The 23,900-nt window shown below is 46.5% G+C and overlaps 2 protein-coding genes across 3 annotated transcripts in view; both read right to left on the reverse strand.

Annotated features, from left to right (window-relative positions):
• Positions 1-913: 913 nt before the first annotated feature.
• LOC135309570 (aquaporin-12-like) lies at positions 914-8,197 on the reverse strand. The gene is made up of 3 exons (XM_064435671.1): positions 3,640-8,197; positions 2,723-2,839; positions 914-1,863 (listed from the first exon to the last, which is right to left on the reverse strand). The coding sequence occupies exons 1-3, from the start codon at positions 4,244-4,246 to the stop codon at positions 1,682-1,684; spliced, it is 906 nt and encodes a 301-aa protein (XP_064291741.1). The 5' UTR covers positions 4,247-8,197; the 3' UTR covers positions 914-1,681.
• A 142-nt stretch (positions 8,198-8,339) lies between these two features.
• Positions 8,340-23,900, reverse strand: part of PAK2 (p21 (RAC1) activated kinase 2) — a 41,917-nt gene continuing 26,356 nt past the window's right edge. For both annotated transcript variants that reach the window (XM_064435669.1, XM_064435670.1), the window contains exons 4-15: positions 23,745-23,895; positions 23,149-23,180; positions 22,682-22,789; positions 21,306-21,435; positions 20,829-20,892; positions 20,335-20,383; positions 18,366-18,478; positions 18,094-18,211; positions 16,154-16,253; positions 13,504-13,700; positions 12,695-12,832; positions 8,340-11,825 (exon numbers count right to left, since the gene is read on the reverse strand). In XM_064435669.1, the coding sequence (XP_064291739.1) occupies positions 11,739-11,825; positions 12,695-12,832; positions 13,504-13,700; positions 16,154-16,253; positions 18,094-18,211; positions 18,366-18,478; positions 20,335-20,383; positions 20,829-20,892; positions 21,306-21,435; positions 22,682-22,789; positions 23,149-23,180; positions 23,745-23,895 (1,287 nt within the window). In that variant the 3' untranslated portion in view covers positions 8,340-11,738. The remainder of the gene's footprint in view (positions 11,826-12,694; positions 12,833-13,503; positions 13,701-16,153; positions 16,254-18,093; positions 18,212-18,365; positions 18,479-20,334; positions 20,384-20,828; positions 20,893-21,305; positions 21,436-22,681; positions 22,790-23,148; positions 23,181-23,744; positions 23,896-23,900) is intronic.

Genomic DNA, 23,900 nt, shown 5'->3' on the forward strand with positions numbered 1-23,900 from the left:
AATTAAAAGCAGAGCCAGAAAATCGTCTGGGATAAACAGAGGCCCCATTGCTGGCTTTTCAGCACGATTTCCAAACAAAAAAAGGTTCTGAAAAAATTGTCCAGGGAGATATGAGCATCCCAGGGTGTCCCTGGGGTAGGTGCAGAGTCTCAAAGGTTTCAGCTCCCACCCAAAGGTCTCCTGCTCAGTTTAACCAGGAAAAAGCCAGACTGTGCTCCCAGTGCCCTTCCTGGGGCAGTGCCAAGCATCCAGCCAGGCACAAGGAGAGGGCACCGCTTGAGGATTTTGCTCCATGGCTTTGGGGTGTTTGTTCCATGAAGTTTCACCTCTGGGGCACACCCATGTATGGCTGTGTCGGTCCCTCCCTCATTTCTTTTGCTGGGATGTGGGGTGGGCTCATGGTGTCAGAGGTCTGGGGGTCCTGCAGGTGCCTCCAGAGGGCAATCCCAGAGGAAATCAATGGGATGGGCAGCCCAGAGGCCATGCAGCACCCTGGGGTTGTCTCCCCATGGACACAGCAGAGTGGAGGGAGGAGCAGGGCGGGACACTGGGTACCAAACCTGCACCTGACACCTCCACTCCAGGTTTCCATTGGGTGCCACTTGCTTATTCCCTGTTTGCACCTCAGGAAATAGGAGCAGGTCATTCCTGTCAGGAATCTGAGCCAGGGCAGAGCTACTGGAACAGCCAGAGCATCACAATCTCCCTGTGCTGTCCCCCAGGGTGCAGCTCCCATGGGGTGCCCTGGCCCCAGCACAGCCTGGGGGGGATCCCCATTTCCAGGAGGTGTTTCCCCCCTTTCCAGAGCAGGGCAGAGGTGGCTTGGGCATCACAGTGACTCCCATTTTCAGGGGTGTCTCCCAGCAGGGCTCCCAGGAATGACATCACTCACCCAAATGCCAACCACGGCATTTTAATTTTTTTTTAATTTTCCCCACAAACTGTAATTTTATAGTTAGGAGTATTTCACATAGTCATGGAGCAGAGCCCAGGGATGCACAGCAGCTGCCTGGGTCTCTTTTTGTTTTTGCCTTTTTTCCAACCATAGACCCCTTGTACACCATTTCTTGGTGCTTTACAGCACCCAAACCCAGGCTAAGCACATCCCCAGAGAAGCAGCTTCTCCCGTGGCCAGTGAATTCTCTTGCCTTGGAGCACTTTTAATTCCTCTCCAAGACTTGCCAGGTTCAGCCGGTGCATTTCAAGGACTTCAGGCCAAGTTTAACTCAAACCCCACCAATTTTTAACAAGTTTCCATTAGTAACTGAAAAGATCAAAGCCTGCTTCCTCCCCATGCCGTGCCCAAGGCAGTTACTGGCTTATCCTTGGTTTTTAGGGCTGCAAGAGACCCAGTGGGGTTATTGCAGGCATTGCACGATGCAATAACCCCGGGTTGCTCAAGCCTGCCCGTGGAACGGTCCCAGCTCTCTGTAATTCCTGGCAGTACAAGACAACCAGCAATTTATGCAAAAGTGTTCCGTGTTTTCTCTCTGAGGCAGCAGTGTGGGCTTGAAACAGTTCGAACTCTCCAGGGAGGCTTTTGAAGCAATTCCCAAAGGAGCTCAGGGGCTCGAGCATCCTGCGAGGATTCCTTTGTGATGCTTTAAGGACTGAACGAGCTGCAAAATCCTGCACACCGGGAAACCCTTTCCCGGGAAAAGGGCTGCCAGGACCCCTGGGCTCAGGCACGGGGCTCCGACTTGCTCTTCCCTCCTTTCTTCTTCTTCTGTGGTTTGTCACCCTCCACCTGCGCTGTCACCTTTGCCTTGGGCACCTTGTACTTGCTCTTCTGGCTGTAGAGGAGGTTTTTCTGGAAGAGGCGTGGGATGTTGCCCTGGAACAGCAGGAGGGCAGCGACCATCCCTGGAATGAGAGCACAGACCCCTTCCGAGCGCTGTGTGGAGCATCTCCACCCTCCCCACAGCTCAGCAGCTGGTTTGGCTCCATGTCACAACCCTCACCGTGACCAAAAGGCAGCCCAGCACCGCTGAAATCCCCCCGAGAGCTGAGGGATCCTCACTGTACTGCTTTAAGGAGAATTTACCACTCTGTCCTTAAATTAAGAAATGCTTGTTTTGACCCATAAACCACCCCAGTTCTCTGGCAGAGAATAATTAATGTTGGAAAAGTCCTCTGAGCCCATCGAGCCCAGCCATTCCCTCAGTGTTGCCAAGGTCACCCTTGGTCATGACCCAAGGGCCACATCCAGGCTTTTAAATCCCTGCAGGGATGGCGTCTGCACCACTGCCTTCAGCAGGGTGCCAGTGCCTGACCACCCTTCAGGGAAGAAATTTTCTCAATACCCAACCTAAACTTCCCCTGGGGCAACTCGAGGCCGTTTCCTCTTGTCCCATCAGAGTTACCTGGTGGCAGAGCCCGACCCCCACCTGGCTCCACTCTCAGCTCACATCCAACTCCCCATGACCACGCCGGAGCTGGGGACAGCCTCAAAGCGTAGCTCAGCCTGCCATTGCCCTGAAACACCTTTGCTAAACCTCCCCCAGACTCTGGCTTCAGGGAGGTGTCTGCCCTTGTACCACGCAGAAGTTGGATTTTTAAAAATTGGATAGCAAAGAGATGACCCCAGAGTCAAGGAGGCAGGATGAAAAGTGACACTTGCCACTGGCACCCCCAAGTTCAGCCCTTTGCCAGAACAGTCCACGTTACACTCAGCACTTCTGCCTTGCCCTGTGCCAGCTCCTGCCCCCTGGGAAGATCTCACCTGCGAGGGGCCCCAGCCAGTACACCTGGATGTAGTCCCAGAAGCTGCTCCCCGAGCAGTGGAAGGTGGTGGCTGTGGCCAGGGCAGGGTTGAAGAAGGCCCCCGTGTACGGTCCGGCTGTGTGGGAAGAGAAACGTGGCCAACAGTCCCACTGCATCCTCTGGAACTCTGACAGAGGGCTGAGAGCCCTCCTGCCTGCCTTCTCGGGCAGGGGAAATCCCACCCTGGTCACCCCGAGCTTTGTGGGAAGCAGGAAAGCTCAGTGCAGGACCGAGGGATTGCAGCAGGGGAGGTTCCAGGGAGGTGATCCCAGTCTTGAGCTATGACTGTGAGACAAAATTCACCTGGAGCCCAAACTGCCATCTCTTGAGGACTCCCCATGTGTGGAGACACGAGGCTTGACTCCATTTCAGAAGGCTGATTTATTATCTTAAGATATATATTATATTAAAATACATTAAAACTATACTAAAAGAACAGAGAGAAAAAGATCATCGGAAGGCTTGAAAGAACAAGAAGAATAGAATGCATAACAAAATCTTGTGACTCTCAGAGTCTGATGCAGCTGCATCTGTGATTGGCTCTTAATTAGAAACACTAACAGCACCAGTCACAGATGCACCTGTTGCATTCTACAGCAGCAGATAGTTATTGTTTACATTTCTTTCCTGGGGCTCCCAGCTCCTCAGGAAGGAAAAATCCTAGCAAAGGATTTTTCATAAAATATCATAGCTACAGCCATCTTCATCCCAAAATGAACACTCCCCAAGGAATAGAAAACAAACACCTTAGTACTCATTACCTTGTTAACCCCTACCTCTCCAGTCCTGGAAGATGAAAAACAGGGGGCTGTTCCACCCCCACAAACGAGGTACTTTTCCAAATAACTGGGGAGAAGAAACACCAGCACTGCTCACCTGCGTAGGTCAGGAAGGTGACAGTGGCTGCCAGCGCAGGGACCCGGTACAGGGGGTGACTCTGTCGCACCTTGAGGAGGACAAGGTGGAACAGGAAGGAGCAGGAGCCCTCCACGAAGGCAGCGTGGGGCAGGGAGGCGCGGATGGAGGAGCTGCACTCAGGCGCGATCAGGCTCTGGATGAAGTGCAGCTGGCTCAGCTCCCAGGACCAGTAGAGCCGGGTGAGAGCCCAGCCCGTCCCTGCACCCCCACCCTGGGCCAGCAGCTTGGCCGCCGTGGCTGCCAGGCTGGACTCCAGGAGCAGGAACTCCTGCAGGGACACGGTCGGGTTGGCGGATGCTCCGTCCAAAGAGGCGCCATGGACAGCGGAGAGGAGGAAGAGGAGGGTCAGGAGCACGTCCAGGCCAAAGCCACCACCCCAGGGGCCGATGTCCATCAGCATCCTCAGCTCCAGGCAGCTCGTGCACAGCTGGAAGGAGCCAGCAAATTCCCTGGCAAGGCAGCCATGCGTCCCAGGGGACAGAAGCCTCTTGGAAAGCCACCTGAGCACCTGGCACAGCCCAAAAACCAGGAAGAAAAAAGCAATGGAGACATTCAAGCCATCCATAGCGAAGGCTGTGCTGGGGGCAGAGTCTGGGAAGGAGCAGAGGAAGCTCCTACACCTCCTCTTTATAAAGCCAAGCAAAAGCAAACGTGGCACAGCCCGACGGGCCTGGGAAAGGCCACACGTGTGGCCCCCATGGGGCAATGCCAGGGCCACAGGGAGCTGCTGGACTCACAGCAGCTGGAGCTGCCACCAAGTTGTTTGTCCCAACAAATCCTGGTGTTATCTCCACCAGGCACTGAGCCCCCAGCCCTGGCACTCACACCTGAGAGCTCCCCAGAGCGGACAGCTCTTCCAGAAGGAACAAAATCTTTATTTTCTTTCTGCTTGGCTCCAACGCCTGTGGCTGCCCCAACCCTGGAAGTGTCCAAGGCCAGGTTGGACAGGGCTTGGAGCAACCTGGGCTAATGGAAGGTGTCCCTGCCCATGGAAGGGGTGGAAAGAAATAGGTTTAAGGCCCCTTCCAACCCAAACCATTCTGGGATTCCACGGTAAACAACACATGATGTGTCTTCTGGGTCATTTCCCTGCTGTGCAGAAGTGCCACCACTCACTGCAGAACCAACCATAAAATACCTCACATCACAATCCAACTCAATTCTTTCCACCTCCCCTCCCTCCTCCTGCGTTTCCCAGGAGAAACCAGTAGAGTTTCCTCTTTAGAAACAAAACCTCACAAGGACCCAGCAACACAGCTCGAATCCAGTCCCTGAAAGAGAACCACCAGATCACAGGACACAGACTGCAAAACTGGGAAAGAAATTCCAACATCTTTTCCTTCCCCCAGAAATGGATTTTGCCCTTCTTCTCAACCATTGTAAGAGCTAGGCCTTAGGAAATAAACATTCCAAGGCTTAAAAACTATTTCCCACCCATTGCTTAAAATTCTGCCCATGGCACAGTTGTGGGATGTTTAACCCAGGGTGGAGAGAGGAGCTGGGAGCTGCTGATTCCAAGGATAACTATGGGATTAAACAAGGGCAGGGGCTCATTCCCTCATTTGTGTTAGTGCTGACAGCAGACTCCATGCAGCTTTGCGGGGCTGCTCTTCTAGGAACAAAACTAAATAAAAATTCCAATACTCCCACCAAAAACCACTTTTCTGTAGCTGGAACATCAGTGTCCTTCTAAACCAAACATGCTTTCAGGGCTTAAAAAGCAGATATTTAAGTTTAGCCACTGGACAGGAACAAGTTGGCACTTCCAGATTTCAGCAAAATAAACATTCCCCAAAAACACTGAAGGGTCACAAGAGCTGAGCAGACCCACCCTGCTCCCTTGTTTTTGCCCTCAAAGAGGCAACAGCTACAGAGGAAAAAAAAAAAAAGAGAGAGAGAAAAAAAAAAGAGTTATAAGGTTATTAGGTTATTTAAGGGAAGTTTCACTGGGCAGAGGGTGGATTAGAGCTTTCCAGGAGCAGCCACATGTTCCCAGCTGCTGTGACAAGGCAGCAGGAACCTGGGGCAGGTTTCCCTTCATGGTCAGGCAGGAAAAATGCTCCAGGGGATCCAAGAATTAATTGTGCTTTGTGAAAGAATCCAGATCCTTAGAACAAGCATTCACTGAGAGTTAAAAAATAACAAAGATGGGTCATCCTTGTCTCTAGAAACCTCAAGGAATCCCAGAAGAACCCGTCCTGAAGAAGGTCAGCCCTGCACATGGTGAGGACACATCTCCCCTCCAGACCATTCTGAGGAGCTGCCCTGACTCCTGCCAGTGTCCTCAGTGTTGATCCACAGCTGTACCCAGCTGGATTCACTGCCCACGAGCCCTCCAGGGAACACCAGGACCTGGACCCCATGCATTAAGACTCATCCATGCCTTGACACAGCCTGTCTGCTCTTCCCTCCTCTGCACTGGCTCAACACAGCTCCAAAGCAGAAGTCTGGGAGCCCTGAAAGAGAATGAGCAACTCCTGACTTCCCACTGGGAAAATCCCATTAGAAAACCCAAAACACTGGTCCCTATGAGCTGTTTTAACACTCAGGTCAACGGGGATTTGAAATCTTGATGGATTTGACTTGAGGATCCTAAAGGTCTTTTCCAAACTCACTAATTCTGTGATTTGAAGTGATGATGTGCTGGAGGACATTCCCACTGCACACACCAGCTGGGAAAAGCAAGACAAGCTGTGTTGGTGCTGCCCTGCTCCCTCCTAACAGGCTGCAAGTAGAAAAGTCACAAAGTCATTGCTCTCACTTGGTGGTATTCCCTCCCTCAAGGAAAAGAAATCTGTCCTTAGGCTGGATTCAAAGCAGGGCAAGCAGCTCTTAGAGAACCTGCTTCCTCCACACATCTGGAGAGCAACAGCCAGAGCTTGGCTGAGCTCAGCAAACTTTCATGTTGCTTTCTCACATGACTGAGGACAGCTGTTTGTATTAAAAATAATCCTGAGAGCAAAATGCAAGTTATATTTAAAAAGGGGGAAAATGCAGCTGTACAAATCCCTAGGAGCAGAGATCTATGGATAGCACAGTGCTCCAGCACAGGAACCTCTGGAACTGCACTGAAACCCAACAATGCTCTTCAGGCACCACCATGAGAATGCTGCTAATGAGGATCCTCACTTTTCACCCACCCTGCTTTTAACCAGCGTGCTCCTGGTGCAGTCCAAACAGTTGTGCTCAGCTCTGCAGTAACTCACTGCAGGTGAACAGCAGCCCTGACAGGGAGGAACTGCTGCCCCCAAACTTACTGCCTGCAAGAACAATGTTTTAAATACACAATCTTGAAAAGGCTGATCTCAAAAAATGGGGGCTGCTCTTGGGTATAGTCTCAGGCAGGTCCAAGTCTCAGGGTCAGTGCAAGGGATGAGCAAATTCACACAAGACTTAGGAGGATTTACCAAGGACTTGAAACTTTCAGCCTTGCAAGCCAAAATCAGCCAAAGCCCTGCTCTCCTTCAAGTACCAAAGTCCCAACAGTCCTGAGTCCCACTAAGCACCTTCTCCTCCTGTCCACTTTTCCCCCAGAAATTAAATGCCAAATCACTTAAATGCAGTGTTAAAGAAGACCAGTTTAAATGCACAAAGAGTGGATCATATAGGAAGACAAAGATACTACAACAAATTGGTAACCCTGAAGAGACAGGCTCTGAGCCAACCAACGTTCTCATGTCTGGGTGAAGCAGCTGCTGGAGATGAGTGGTTTCTTCATTTCCTTTTGTCAGTGTACCAGCAAAGCTTGTACAACATGCAAGAAAGGGGAAGAGCCCATTTCCCAGCAGCACAGGGGAACACAGGCCATGCCAAGTCCTCACCATTCACAGCTGAGGCAGGAACTTCATCCAGAGCCAACTGACCCGGCCTCAACCCCAAAGCAAATCCCTCCTTGTCCTTGGCTGGACTGGCAGGCAACATCCCACAGCCTTTTTGTAGGTCCAGTGGAAAACAGAAGTGCCTCTCTGCAGCCTTGGAGGCCAAGAGGAACCATGGATCTCATCCCAAGTCCTCGAAGAGCTGTCGGCACCCGGTGCCCTCACTCCCATGGTCCAACACTGGTGATGGAGCAAATCCAGGATCCAAATCTTCCAGCAGGCAGCAGGACAGCTCCATTCCCATGGATCCTGTGCCATAATGTTTATGAGCAGGACAGTGGATGGTGCCCAAGGTGCAACAAAGCAGAGCTCTTTGGAGCAGCTCCTGAATCATCACCACATCTCCAGAGGTCACGGGCCCATCGGTCCCACCCCAGCACTGGCCACCAGAGGGGGAAGGTGCAGCTGGGATGGACCAGGCTGGTGTTTGCTCTGCTCCCTCCACATGGAGGGCGAGGGATCTCTTCCACAGTGGGTGACAAGGGTGTTTTGGAGCTGCTCTCCTCCCATCAGCGATCCAGAGTTTTTCTGGGAGGCACACGCAGCAAAGCTTGTGGGGATCCCAAGGCTGGTACTGACACTGATGAGTAATAAAACTTTAAAGAAAAAGGCTGCTATAGCATAAAATTATATCCACCATCATTAAAGCATTCATAAGAAGCTTAATTACAAATACATTCTGTTAATCTCAGTAAAACACTGACACATGAACCCTTTCAGATACTCTTGTTATCAAAGGTATAAACTCATGACAGGGAAAAGGGGGGAAAAAGCCCCAAAGGTTTTTTAAAAGTTTATTTCTAGCCCTGAAAGACAGTTATTAAACAAAGTCAACAAATACAGTAGTTAATATTGCAGTAACAATTAAATAACATATTGGGATTAAATTACACAAAAGGCAACATTAACATCTGAAGACAGTTAAAAAAATAAAAAGAAAGCTTGCACCTACTTCCATTCCCATCAACAGCATAAGGAACAGAGGGAAAAACAGACCAGAGAGATTTATTGACTCAATTCCAGCTGGAGAGACCCCTAATCACATTATCTTTGCTCCCTCCCCAGCCCCTCTGACAACGGGACCCATCTGCTGTAGCCAAACCTTTTCACCTCCCTGCACAGAGCCAGGGGGGAAGGCTCCAATTAGTCTCATTAACACCTAAGGCAGGGCAAAGTGCTCATTCCCATGGTTATTTTCAATAAGAACTCTGGTTTGTTGTATGATAACAACATCCCAGGAATCTCACACTCCCTGCACACTCGCACCTCAGCCACAAGCTGCCCAGCTGACACTTCACAGGGATTGTGTGCATGTCTGATCCCCACTCAGGATCAGGTGGGCACCCAAGAGGGATGCACAGGAATCCCCACATCTGGATGCAACTCATCCCTTCCCATCATTTCCTCCAGCCCTGCACCCACCCAAGGGCTCTGCTCTGCTCCCACCGGGGAAAACCCACGCCTTGGAGCTCCTCACCTCGCAGACACCCTCAGAAAAGCGATGCCTGGCCCTCCAGACACAACAGCACAGCACAAAAACCTTCTCCTGGCTCTCCTCTCCTGCCAGCCCCACCTCTGATCCCCATGGAAAGCTCAGCACAGAACAGCTGCTGCATGGGGCCAGGGAGATGCTGGGAGCTGAACACCGTCCCAGGTCACACACACAATTTGGGAACTTGGGATTGGGCCAAGTTTTGTGCATTAGGATGCCTGAATCTTCAGAAATTGTCTCCTAAGCAGGGTAAACTGGACAAATTTTGCAACATATGTTTTAAACCGTTCTCATTCACCAGTAAAAGTGAACTAATAAGTTAAAATTACTTATGATTTCTTGTTTTCTATTTAAAAAAGCTAAATTTATCTAGATTGTGCCATTAAAGGAAAAAAAAAAGATGAAAGAAAGAAAAGCTCCCATTTTAACTCTGGCACAAGGAGTTTCACCAAGTCCATTGCCAGCAATGGACAAAGAGGGAACCACTGGTACAACAGGTTTTTTCCTCAGCCAAGCCTCCTCACTGCTCCGTTTGACCAGGGAGCCAGGACATACTCAAAACAGGGTGATTACAGTGCCCATGGCTCATAATAGCTTTTTTTTCCCAGGCAAATGCACTTGGACTACCTTACTTGGCATGAGACACTTCCTTGAATTTAAAATTTAAAGCCATAACTGTTGTCACACTTACAGCAAGAGAGATTGATCCCTGTGAGGAACAGTTAAGATAATTAACCCAACACGGATTTTAACTACCACACAGGAGCAGAACACAAGCTGAGCCTGCCCAACAAGACACCCTGCTGGCCCCACAGGACCCCCAGGAGCTGTGAGACCCCAGCCCTGCTCCCTCCACCATCCCCCCCAAACTGCCTCTGCCATCCTGCCCAGCCACTCTCACCTGGAAGTTTGTTTTGTCATACCTTGGCTACCAGTCCCCAAAATGTCATTCTCTCTACAGAGATACTGAAATTCTCTGAAAATCACTTCTATCTCCTGCCAGCAATGTTTGGAAAAGTGTGCAAAAATTTTTATTCAGGGTCCTCTGTCCACACCCAAGCACAGCTCTGTCTGTCCCAGGCCCTGCCCCACTGGGAATGCAATACAATCCCACTAAAGTCATGGTTATTCTTTCACAGACTCATTTGGCACATTGGCACTACTTGGCTCTTCCTTAAACACTTGGGGAGGTTGAAATGCATAGACTGTAGCATTAGAAGGGGCAGAGGCTCTGCTAAACTCAACCCTGGCAACACCCCAGGAACTCAAGCGCTCAGGCTGTCGCTGTCCTTCAGAAAGAGGCACTTTTTGTTGTGTGCAAGGGTTGGCTGCAGCCATCCTGGCCAGCACAGAATCCTCAGTGACAAGGATCAGAGTGACACCAGCCAGTCCAACAGGCCCCATGATGGTCTGACAGCACTGCTTCCCCTCTGCTTCATCTCACAACTTTGGCACCTCCAGGTGTTCATCATCATCTGTTCAGATCATGTTTCCAAAATCCTGTATCGTCAGTGTCCTCAGATCTGCTTATTTGTTCTTCTGGTTTCATTAGTACAAATGGAGCACATACAAAACTGGAAAAAATAGCTCTAATACTTTAAACTCTGACAACTCCATAGGTTGATGCATTATTTGCTTGGCGGGGGGAGGAGGGGGGAAATTACAACATATACAAAAATGTATTTGATACAAAGAAGGGAAATGTAAAATAAAAAAAGTCAAAGGCACCAGCATAACTTCCAAAGCCCAAGTCAGAGCACAGATACAAGTTTGTGAACCACCCACTGCACCAAGCACATTATCCCTCAAGCTTCTGGCCAGCAAGTCTTAACAGGGGAAAAAAAGAGCAGACAGGAAGACAGCTGGAATTTTTTCTTGCCCTGACTAGAACTGATCATTTGATCATAAATAAAGTATCTGACCCCAACCTACACATCCATAACCCACATCCAAAGACTTGACCGATCATTACGGTTCTACAAAGAGGCCACATTTTTGATTTAAAAAAATGTCCACAGAGCACAGGTATGAGAAACAGCTGAATACTTCTCTTCCCCCTCTCTCTCTCCTTTTTCATCTCAAGAAGTGAAAAGAATCTCCATACATTACGATTCCTTAAGTAACCGAGTTGTTGATTCTACAGTACAGCGACAGCTAATCCAAAACAGAAATGAGGGGCAAGATGTACCTTCACATTCGCCACACCTGCCGTGAATCTAGTCACTGGGAGCTTCCCACAGGGATTGCAGGCAGAGGGGAGGAAGAGGAGAGTCAAAGAGATCAGCAGGTAAAATTAGTACTGCTCTCTGAAAGCTTGAATCTGTCATTCAAGTATTGAAAGTACCCAGAGGGTACAACGGGAGCTGTTACAGCGAAGTAAAACCCCTTAAAGCCCCGGGCACAGCAAGTGGTATTTCTGGGCTGTCTGGGAAACAAAAATCAGAATTAAAAAATCCCACAAAGGCCAGTAATTCAGCCCTCAATTCCTTCTGGACCCCAGACAGGGATCTCTAGAGTCGCCACAATGTATTTGGGTGTCTTCTGGATGAGTTTCTTCCCTTTTGCAGACGTTTCCCACCCCCACAAAAACCCTTCCCTCCCCCCCCCCCGAAGTGTAACAATTTCATATATTATAAAGATTTGTAAAATACAAACAAACAAAAAAGGAAGAAGGCTGTGGCAGGATGTTAGCGGTTACTCTTCATTGCTTCTTTGGCTGCCAGGATCAGTGGCGTCAAGCTGGACAGAGGTTTGGCCAGTTTCAAGAAGGGATGCTGCCAGGAAGACAGAAACACGAGGAATCAGTGAAAGACCCACTTTTAAAGGTTTGATTTGCAGCAGGATTCATGTTTCCACAGAGCTAGGCAGCAATCAATCTGCATTTTAACTGCTGACTTGTGTCATGTGTTTCTCCTGATGGTTACAAGGACAAAACAATCCCAAGCTGGCTGGAATCACACTGCCTTGCCCAATGGAGTTTCTCCTGGAATATCTCACTGGTTTTGGAAAAGGTGAGTATTGAAGCTGCACTTGCAATGAGCAAAACAAAGATCTAAACAAGAAAAAATCAGAGAGAGGCAAGAAGCAGCAGCTGGCTTTACTGGGAAAGCCTCTACACCATCTGCCTCAGAGCTACTCCTTGCTCTCCCCAGGAATGGCATCAGTGATTCTCCCACACCTTCACACAATGCTGTTTACAAGCAAATCTCCTTTAACAAATCAGCCAAACCAGCACAGAAAGTATTTAAAATCAAAACTAAAAGGAGAAATGGTGTCACTGCTCCAGCTGCTCAGCTCGTAGGGCAAAACCCATTGGGGAGAAAGGAAACTTTTCTTTTCAAGGCTTGAACACTGATGCAGACCAGCAGAAATATGAAAAGCAATGCAAATGCTATCAATGGCCATCCTCTGAAAGGAGCTTCTAAACTACTGGACACTTTGGCAGTGGCAGAGTGAACTCACAGATTATGATGGAACAACTTTGGAGTATATTATAAATCTTTCCTACCAACTGCTCTCACTACAGTTCCCTGGAGAAAACACACAAAAAAAGAAGAAAGGGTGCCAGTCTATGGAGTGGTTCATTACAGGCTGACCTGATTCTGCCTTCTGCACCTCACTGTGAGAAGAAGTGGAGTCTCACCTGTAGCAATTCTTTGGCTGATCCTCTTTTCTCCACATCCATCTCCAAACATCGGTTCAAGAAATCCCGGAATATTGGGGACAGTTTCTCGGGGTTCTGGAGTTCTGGTGTGCCATTAGTTGCTATCAAATATAAAGCCTGTAAAATGAAGAATAAGGTATAGCCAAAACCAAGCTTTAAAAGATGTCAAACTGACCTCCCTTGTGGCAAGCCCTCAGATGAGAGGGCTCTGCAGCTACTTCTCCTCAACTTCAGATTAGAACTTTTAAAATGCCACATATGTAGGCACTCATGACCTATTCTTGCTAGTAGCAAAATAATATTCAAGATCTTTTTGGCAACAGATACTGACCTTAGCAAAGAAAACATCAGTTTGTGACACAGCAGAACTTTCCATAATGTCTTGGGTTTACTTTCCCCAGATTACCACAGAGGCCTGAGGTCAAAGTCCTGTGTTTTATTTACAGGCAGGCAAATCTTCTAAGTATTATCACAGAATCCCAGATGGGTTTAGGTTGAAATGGACCTTAAAGTCCAGCTTGTTCCACCCCCTGCCTTGGGCAGGGACTTTCCACTAGCCCAGGTTATTCCAAGCCCTGTCCAACCTGGCCTTGGACACTTCCAGGGATGGGGAGTCAGGGTAAGGCTGACTGCAAATTCAACACAGCTGTCTTCCTCTGGAGGAATTTTCTTGTACTGCTGAAACTTGTTGGCTTTTTCATTTCATTTTCTTTTTAATGCAGATGCAATTAACAAACAAGTACTGACAGTGGTGAACACCCAGCTCCAGCAGCACCAGGGCTTCTTACCCTCAGGGGGTTCTCGTTGAGGTACGGGGGCTCTCCTTCCACCATCTCAATAGCCATGATGCCCAGGGACCAGATGTCCACTTTGGGGCCGTAGGCTTTCCGTGTCACCACCTCGGGAGCCATCCAGTACGGAGTCCCCACCATGGTGCTGCGCTTGCTCTGCTCAGGGGTGATCTGGGCACAGAACCCAAAGTCAGCTGCAGGACAACAGAAGGTTAAGAGGTTAAACTGCTGCACCCCAAGAAGTGGTTTTCCTATAAGACTTTTCTATTGCTACACATACATTTCATTGAGAGGGGTTTGGGGCAGTTTCTTCTTTCCTCCCCCACTACATTCTCCGTATTAAAAAAGCCAACGTGCAATGAAAAATACAAAACCTGAAGGTGCTTAAGCAGGGCAGAATTCCATGGAGTGAAGACAAGGCTTTTGTCCTCTGGAAACAATAATTACCCTGCAGAAGAATGGTGTTTTGCCCAGTCCTTCCATCGAGAGTTCTAGGATGGTAACAACCAAAATAAGCAATCAGGCAGAACACAGGCAGAGTGTTCTGCATCTGGTGTGTTATACAGCCTGAATTGGAAGAAATCATCCACAATCCATGGCTTCTGCCCTGCTAAACAGATTGTACTTGTGCAGCTACTGAGGTCAACATTTCACAGCACTTTGGCCATCTATACAGGTACTACAGCCGACAGACACGGAAACAAGGCTCCAGGGAAGTGCAGTGCTACCCCACTCAGCAGCAGGAACCTGGACAAACAAACCTCTCCACAAGGTAACTACCAAAGAGAACAACCACACTCAAGAAAAGGAGAAAAGTCACCTATTCCTATAGCCTTCAGGTGCAGCAGCAATGCATGTCCCATCATGTTACTTTATCCAGCTGCAGCACTCCCACTTCCCAGGCATGTAAAGCATCAATAAGAACACAGTTAAGGCAGGAGACAGATATTACCTTATCATTGACACTAAGTTAGAGAAAGAGAGAGAGAGAGGGAGAGGGAGAGAAGAGAGAGAGAAATTTAAATTCCAGGGTGATTTTGGAAGTGTTATGCCAAGCAGTGCTAAGGAAAGAGCCAAGTCATGGAAGTGCCAAGTTGTATTAACACAGAACTAACCCACCCTGACAGTCAAAATGCTGCCTTAAAAAAACCCCAAACCAAACAAAAACCAAACCTATAGGAGTCACCAAGCTCCTCCTGCACTTTTTGGCCTTATCAAGGTGTCACAGTCACCTCCCAGCAGGGCCCATTTCCGTGACAGCCCAGGGCAGCAGCTGCAGTGTGTTCTCCTGACCTTCCAGCCAGGCCTCCACACCAGCCACCAGCACAGAGGAAGAAGACAGGCAGGAATACAGTTTCACCCACCAGCAGCATGTGTAGCTGCAGTGGTGACACCTGTCCTGTCACCAGACTCCCTCAGAGAAGGGGAAGAGCTCAAAAAGAAGGTGCAGCTTCTCCCACCCTAAACTTTGCTAAAGCACTGTAATCACACAGCCCCAGAACAGCTTGTCCAGCACTGATTACTCCACCTCCCCTTCACACAGGGAATTTTTGCAGCTGACTCCTGTCTTCTCCTGTCTCCTTCCTCCTCATCCTCCCCCGATTTGCTGGCATGATGATTTTGACTCAGCTACTCTGTCCTTTGGCCACTTTGCTTTGACATCTCTTTTGCAATTCTGATCCTTCTCCCTCTAACTCTTCTCAGCCACATCCTCTCCTGTAACTGTCCACTTCTCTTCAGGCTCTGACTCCACAGCTTGTGCACAGACACATCACATCCTTAAAATAAAATTTCACATCCAACAATGCTGGTATGCAAATCAGGTTGCTGGCAATCTTTCTTCACACTCCATCTCATAAATAAAATGAGACCATCAAAAACAGGAATATTGCTAAGACACATTTTCATGGCACTTCAGATTCCTACTGAAAACACTTTTTGCTTCACACCTTTTTGCTTTAACTCTTTGATTGTTATATGCTTTGTACATTCCTTTGTACATACAGAAATGCAGATAATGCACCTCTTTCTCAACAGTCCTGACAGCTACCAGTGCTTTCACATCATTTTTATTTACACACACTAGAAAAGGATTTACTGTCCAAGCCCATGCATGCATAACCATTACCTGAAAAGCAAGTTGTTTATTTTGCCATTATTATATTAATGAAAGTGTAATGAAAGTGTAATGAAAGTACACTTCCAGTCTAAGATATGGCACAGGGTTAGACTGCAATAAATGACCAATAATTTTCTTGTTAGTGGCCTTTTCATGAATGGGGCAAAGCATTCATATCATCCTAACAAAGCCACTGCAGTTTGCTGCAACTTTGCTCTTGCAATTATTCCCATTTTGCTTCACTGTCTGTGCCAGTTACTTCCTATTTACCAACGAATTCATGGGGCCACAGGTTTGCTTCAACATCCTTCTGGGCCAACACGTCCACAGCCCCATCTGAGGGCCCTCAGAGTATCAGCACCTGCTGTCTGATACATATTTTATAACAGAATTGTTTTATATGACTCATAGTCAATAAAAACCACCTTAAATTTCCCTGCCAATTCTCCTTGTACAGATTTACACACTCCGAGGCAGAGATTCCTGCAAAAGGGAAAACAGAACATGAAACAATTGTCTGCTACTCACTTAATTTAACTGATCCATCCATTCCTAACAGCACATTGTCACTCTTTATGTCCCTGTGGATCACCTGGTTGGCATGGAGGAACTCAAGCGCTTGCAAGCACTGGATAGGAGAGAAAAAAACAACACTCAGCATCCAGGAACAGAACTGCTGCATGTGAGCACGAATTCAAAGCCATGTTCACACCCTCAGCCAGCTCCGAGTGCAAGAATAGAAATGTATTATTGAAAATAACCAGCAGAGGAAGCTCTTGGGCTAAAAAAATGAACTCTGGATTTCAGGAGCTCAAAAATCATTTCGCCGTGGAGTTTCCCTATCTTAACAAATGCATCCTTTAAACTCCTCATCACCCAAGATGCTCTCAGAAACCCCTGATGTTAATTTTGGTACATCCCACAGATTCTGCAGTGGAACCATAAAGGATTAAGTGAGAGCTTTTCAGGCTGAGGTCTCACCAAGAGGAACTGGTGAGGCTTCATGTCCAACAACCACACAGCTTCTACAGTGAAGGCTGTAAAACATCTTCATTCTGAAAAGCACTAATGCTGGTTTGCATTGTTTTCAGATGAAAACCTTTCACACGAAGTTGCTGCCCAAAACCATAATGAAATTTACTTTTGTTATTTGAGAATAAAAGGCAAAAGAACAAAAGCCAGATTTTTCTCTTTCCATCTAAGCAGAACATTTGCCATTTGCAGCTTGGCACAGATGTCCCCACTGAGATGTTTTGTTTTTTTTTTTTTAATCTTGGTTTGCTTTAGCAAAGTGACACTGATTTGCAAAACTAAATGTATCTAAAAACTGTGCAGCAGAGTTTTGACGGAGTACAATAGTTCAGTATTTGATTTCTTCCTCAGAAAAGTCAATTACTGTCACAGTAAATAGTTATTCTTTTGGTTCTCTGCTTCCAGCTCTGGTTTCTCTGGAAACCATTCCCTGTCCATACACGTTACTGTGCAAGTTTGCTTTCCCTCCCCTCCCTTGGGGTGAGTCACAAAACCTCTCGTCATGCTGATGGAGTCAGATGGGCTTTCTAAAAGCCTCCAGTTTCTCCTGCACAGCAGATAACACAATTCTCCTTCTGCCACGATAAAATCAAGCCTGAGCTGGATACTGGCACTTGCTCAGGGCAGAAACCACTGATAAGATGTGATATTGGCTGCTTTTAACACTTTCATTTGAAATCTTACTGCAAACTCAGAGTTATTCCATCTACAACCTTCTGGAGCATTATTTTCCTGAGAAATCTATAAAGAAAGTTTAGCTGGCACAGAACTGTAGATGCCACACACTATGGGAACGACTAAAGTGGGAAAGGGATAGTCTGCACTCAGTTCATCTTTATTTTAGTGTATGTTTAACATACTCCTATTTCAGCAGATCCATTTTCAAACTGTGAGCAAACACCATTTCCCTTCTTCTTGAAAACACTTCAAAGCTTTCAGGAGTTTTATTTTTCTTTTTTTTATTCCTTTCTACATTACCCATACATGAATATGCAGATTTTTTCTTAGTGCCTCTGAATGTTCTTTGCTAGTCCAAGTTAAAAAAGCCATTCCTTCCAGCTGCTAAACTTCTCTATTGCTCCTCCCTGAACTTTATTCATATTATTCTATTAATAACAGTCCACATTACTCAGATCTTTCTGTTAACACTGTCAGCAGGACGAGGCACCCCAAGTACCAAACCCATAGACTTTATTTGCTCCACCACCAAACATTCTCAAAAACCACTGCAGCTCTTTTGTCTTGCAAAGCCCCAGTTTTCTGAGTTAACCTAATTTTGTTATTTTCTGCAATTTTGATTTCTGCTCATGGTACCATTCATTCTTTATTCAACAGTTTAAGCAGCAATTGTGGCAATTAGTGCTAACCTGAGCATGCCATAAAAACCAGGGGAATAGGGAGCACCTTCACTCCTCAGGCCAGCCCCTCACACTCACCTCTCTGCAGACAGCAGCAATCTGTGCTTCATCCATACAGGTCTCTGTGACCACATCTGTTAGAGAGCCTCCAGCCAGATACTCCATCACCACAAACAATTCATCCCCTACGAGGTAACTGCAAAGAGAAAACCAAAGGCATGTCCCTGTGCCATCAGGGTGACAGTCTTCAGAGAGCCTCATCTGCTTCCAAGACCCTTAGGTAGAGGAAGAGCAAGGGATAACCTCCTGTCACCCTTGGGATGAGGAATCAGCCAGCTGGCTGCATTTACCTGTCCAGGAAGTTGACTATGTTGGGGTTCTTTAGCTCCTTCATTACCAAGATCTCATTAATTATCAGCTCCTTCTTGGGCTGTTTCTGCAAATTGATCTGTTTAATAGCCACCTGAATAGGGCAAAACAAAACAGCAATCTCAAACCTCAGTACCCAAACCTTTCACTCACACTTAATACAGTGAAAAGGCAGAAGGAATCCAGTAACAGGATTAAAGGAGTTTAAAGCAGTTTGTGGCTAGCAAGTTGTTAATTTATCTGCATACAACTTAAAAGAATCCAGCTTGATCAGCACACAACTTGCACCCATGGCCAACATCATCCTCTTGCAGCTGAAAGGATCCACAAACAGTGAGAGAGGCCAGACCAGACAGCCAAGGGCATTCAGGAGATAGATATTCACTCAATTCTATATCAACAGGCCTGAAGCAGAAGAGAATCCTGTAGCAATTCAGAGAGAAAATCTGAGCCTTCCAAGCCATGGTGAGGCAATTTGTTGTTCTGTATTCTGACCAAACTGGTGTTTGGGTATATGGAATGCTGGGAGGCAGAAGGAATTCCTCTCAAAGTCATTAAAGAACTATCCAAGACAGAAAAGGGAAGATAAAGGCCCACTTCATCCAGGAAATAAGGTAACAAGGACAAGTACTACAGAGTTTACAATGGAGAAGAATCATCCCAGCTCTGTTAACTCCAACACTCTGAGGAGACAGTTTGGAGTTCTGCAAGACAACCTGGGCTGGCTTCAAAACCAAACACAAGAACCAACATATTCCTGAAGAAATTATTGTTATTATATTGCCAAGGACATTAAAGGAAGAAATTCTCATCATTCTGCAGCACAGAGTGACAAAATAACTATGACTGGAGGTGGAGCAGGTTGGTGAGGGTCTTGTGGGAGTTTGGAATGGAGACCTCAATGAGCAAATATTCCACAACCCCTCTTGAGCTTCTGTGCCATGCCCAATCATCCTGCCTGAGAGGGAATAAATTCCCAATATCTAACTTGAATTTCCCTCATGGCAATTTTTGTCTGTTCCCTCCTGTCCTGTCACTGTGTAGCTCCAAGAGGAGTGTTCCTCCTACTGATGAACAAACCTTACTCCATCTCAGGCATTAAGCAGAGGAAACCTGAGCACTGCATGAAGGCTGCAAGCCATCAACTGCCTGGCAAAGTGCAGAGCAGGGCAAAGAAAGGCCCTGGACCCCAAAATTCACTCTGCAATCAGTAAGAGGACATGAATACTGCAGTGTGGAGAGAGCAAACTAAGAGACACTGAGGTGATGGCAAGGCTCACGTTTCATCAAGATGTAGTGCTCCACTGCAGGACTGCTGAATGTGGTTACTGCTGAAAGGGATTTATGATCAGTGACCTAAAGGATGCCCACTTGTGGATATTTAAAAGAAAATTTAGGAAAACTTAAATGAAAACATTGAAAGAAAATTAGGGAAATCTGAAGTTAAACAGAGACAAATAATTACTAAAATCTGAGTCCCAAAAGCCCTCTGGTTTGCCTCCCAAGATATGGCCACTGGATAACAAACATGCCAATTTCACTGGAGAAACCAAGGGATGAAAGCAAAGAGTAGGACATGGAGAAGATATTCTGAGGGCACCACATGAGACAAGCTGCTTCCCTAGAGACACACACAGCCAAGTGTGCCAAGACTAAACAAAATTTTACTTCTGAAAACGTAACACAACAATGCCTGCAATTCTTGAAGGCTAAACCATTTTACAAACTCACTTCTGGATCACCTCACTCTCTCTGCTTTTCATTGGAAAGACTCTATTTTTAGCTTTCACCATTTGATTATTATAAAACAAGGCACACTCTTACAACTGACTGTGACAAACAGATCTGAGAGGTGATAGCAGCAATGGGAGCCACTGAAGGAAATCACTCAAATCATTCTGGCCACCTACAGAAGAACATTTAAACAAAAAATGAACATAGGAATCTTACCTCCTGCCCTGTTGCCACATCAATAGCTGTGAAAACTGTACCTGAAGCCCTGTGAAGAGAAAGAGAAATGTTACAGCAAGTGCATCTCCCTGCATAACAAACACACAGGTGAACAGCCAAGTCAAAATCACAAAATTGTTTCAGTTTTCAATTCAAAATTTCCACCACTATGTGATGCCTTCACTGTTTATTTACTTTACTGTTTGCTGCCCAGAGTGGTCACAGCTGCCTCATCCCTGGAAGTGCCCAAGGCCAGGTTGGACAGGGTTTGGAGCAGCCTGGGATAGTGGAAGGTGTCCCTGCCCATGGCAGGGGTGGAACTTTAAGGGATGGGCTCTAAGGTCCCTTCTCACCCTAACTAGGGTGGGATTCTGTGATTTATCTGTGGAATGCAGCCAACATCTCTGCTTGCACAGGAAGTGGTGTGAGGCAGAGAACAGCACCCTGCTCCTAACACTGGCCCACTGGGGATAAAAGTTGGGGTCAATACTTACCCCTGCCCGATTTTTTCATATCTGGTGTATTTTTTCTTGGGATCTCCTATGCTTACAATAGTGCCTGAAAGAAAACAAACAACCAAAAAGTCAGTCCAATCCCACTGCAGGGCTGGCCTGGACAAAATAGGCACAAGAGTGGGTCAGCTCAATAGCAAAGCTGGTGCACCAACAGCCAGAGCTGCATTAAGACAGTGAAAAATCATCACCAAGATGATTATGGAACAAGCAAAAGCAGAAACTATTTAGTGTTACTATGGTTTGATTGAAATCCAGTTGTGACACTGTGATGTGCACGTATGACACCATCCCAAACCTGTTCTATCCTTGTTGCCCACCCCAGAGGGCTCCAAGCATTACAAACCCCCCTGAACCAGCTGCTGCTGGACACAAAGCTGCCCAAGCACTGCACACAAAGCAAAGGTGAGACCAAAACTCCACCACTGCTCCCCTGCTGTCTGAAATGAAGGCACCTACGTAGTTTTTCCATGATGTCTTCATCTGACATCTTGGTTTTCTTCTTCTGTTTATCCCCTGCTTTGGCGCTGTCGGCGCAGGTGTCACCGGCCGGGGCGGGGATGGGGTCAATGACAGAGCGGGTGTAGATCTGCAAGGGAGACCAGAGACCTGAGCACTGCTCTGCCACCACTGCCCTGCAGCTGAACCCACCACGGCCCTGCAAAGACCCCCAAGCAACATTTTGTAACAGGTATGAGGCAGAAATTAGACTTGAGACACGTTAAAGCTCCATAAAACACAATGCTGGCAACATGACTGACCTCTCCAAGAGATCCAGGCACCTCCTGAACAGAGAGGATGCTAGGAGATCCCACAGTGGGTTTCTCAGTTTTTTATCTCTTTATTCTTTCTAACCCATACCAGTTAACAGAGCAGAAACCAATATTTAATAGTGAGATCAACTTCTACTAAGATCTAAAGGAAAAAGATGCTTGATAGCCACAAAAAGAAGGATGAGATTCTCAAATATTTCCATGTTGCCCCCAATTTAAGGGTTTTTAAAGGGATTTAATTTCTTGGAGCTTTATTTAATTTCCTCCTATCTTCACAGATATACACAGCTACTCCAGAAATATCCAGCTTGTGTATCTCTTACCTTTTATATGTCTAAATCCCAAGTGTGGGAAATTATAAAGCAATATCCCTAGACAAATAAATATAACTCACATTTGCACTCCTGAAAAAAGTGGGCAGCAGAGAGGCAAAATGTACAACTCCCACAGCCAAAAGAAGAAGCCGGAGTAAGTGGGACCCCTGGGACACCATTACCAAGGTGTGTAGATGAGGGCTACCCTAAAACTTAATTAACATCTCCTCTAGCATTTCACTGTTCCTGTAGTGGTAATGACTTTGTGAGTGAATAAGCTTTCAAATCTAAAATTTGCATTGGCTGGGGCTTAGGTGGTGTACTTGGAGGGGCTACCACACTGCAACCGAATCAAATAAAGGAAAGCAGGTACATTACACCTGTATCACTGTGCTGCACAAAGCTATACAAATGGCCTACAGGTTTTACTTAGAAATAAGAATCCTCCTCCTCACATGTTGGGTTGAAGGATAAACATAACTGGATGTCTTCAACACAAGCTGATAAATAAACTGACATATTTCAATGATCTGAGGGGTCTTTTCCAACCTAAATGATCCTATGATTCTATTAACTACAGGACTTCTAATCCAACTGCTATTCAGAAATTAGCAATTTTCTTAGCAAATTCAAAAAACAGAACTTTTCCCTAAAACAGCAGCTTATTGCCCAAATAAAGCACTTCCCTAAAAAGCAGAAGTTCTGCAATGCTGAGAAAGGCAGGTCTGTCAGTTTTGCAGCTGCTCACCGATTTTGTGTGATCTGGCCGTGGAGCAATCACAGGAGGAGGAGCCTCTTCATCATCCTCATCATCATCTGCCACAGCTGTTGATGGTTCTGAACCTTTGGCATTGGTCTACATTTTTACCAAAGTTTAAAAAAGACAGATAAACAAATTGTCTCTCCCACAGTATTAAAGACTTCACATTTTTTTCTTGACATTAAGAGAAAATAATTCTTACTTATGTCAAAAGAAACTAACTTAAACCACTCAGCCTATCCTTCAGTTATTATATTTTTATTATGAGACTCAAACACTGTTGCTGCAGTGAAATATGTGATTGACCACCCAAATGTATGTTTCTATTCCACAAAAAAATTCTTAATTTTTATACTTTTAATCTTTATACAGCTTAATACTTCAAGATTCAGGATATAAAAAAACCTGAACTTGCATGCACCAGAGAATATCCAAACAATAGTAAACACACTCACCGTTGGTGTTCCTGAAGGGAATCCATCTTTTTCTAAACAGGACAAATAGCAGAATACATAAAATCATCAGAAAAGAAGTAATAAAAAGTGAACTTTGTAGAGTACAGGGTAAAAATATTACAAAGCCTTATTACTAAGCTACTTTTGGAAAGAATTTGGAAGAAAAGTTGTAAAACTGCACCTGTTTGTGGGACAGTCCTTCCCTCAGCCCCCACCTAGGAGTCACAAATTATTCTGCATCGCTGATGTCACCAGCTGGTGACATCAAGTTCAGAGACAGCTGTGAGGAGCAATGGCTCCAGCACAAAACCAGCTCATCCCAGTCCCAGGGCCCCAGCTTGATAAACACTGCCCATTCAAGCTCATTTTGGCTGCTGTTCTGAATGATCCAGTTCCCTTTCTTCCCCTCTCCACTTAAAACAGGAAATTAACTGGACAACGCCGGTTTCCAGTCAGTTTTAAATCCATCTTTGTATATTTGTGCCTCATTGAAATGCACCTTGATTCTAGCACTTGAACCTGATTTATCACTCTGACATAGAGGAAGACAGTGCTCCAAATTCCCAGCTCCAGTGTCTTGCACACTTGGCTCTCACCTGGGGCAGAAAAACTCAGATATTTCTGTTTTGCTGTGTCTTTGGAGTCGTAGAATTTCAGCACATCTAGTACCGCCTGGGGGTTTTTCTTCTGTTCTAGCTTGGTGATATTTGAGGTCTGAAGCAACCGAGCCCATTGTTCTGGCATTCCCTGAA

Source organism: Passer domesticus, chromosome 11 (genome assembly GCF_036417665.1).
Source record: "Passer domesticus isolate bPasDom1 chromosome 11, bPasDom1.hap1, whole genome shotgun sequence".
Classification (NCBI taxonomy): domain Eukaryota; kingdom Metazoa; phylum Chordata; class Aves; order Passeriformes; family Passeridae; genus Passer; species Passer domesticus.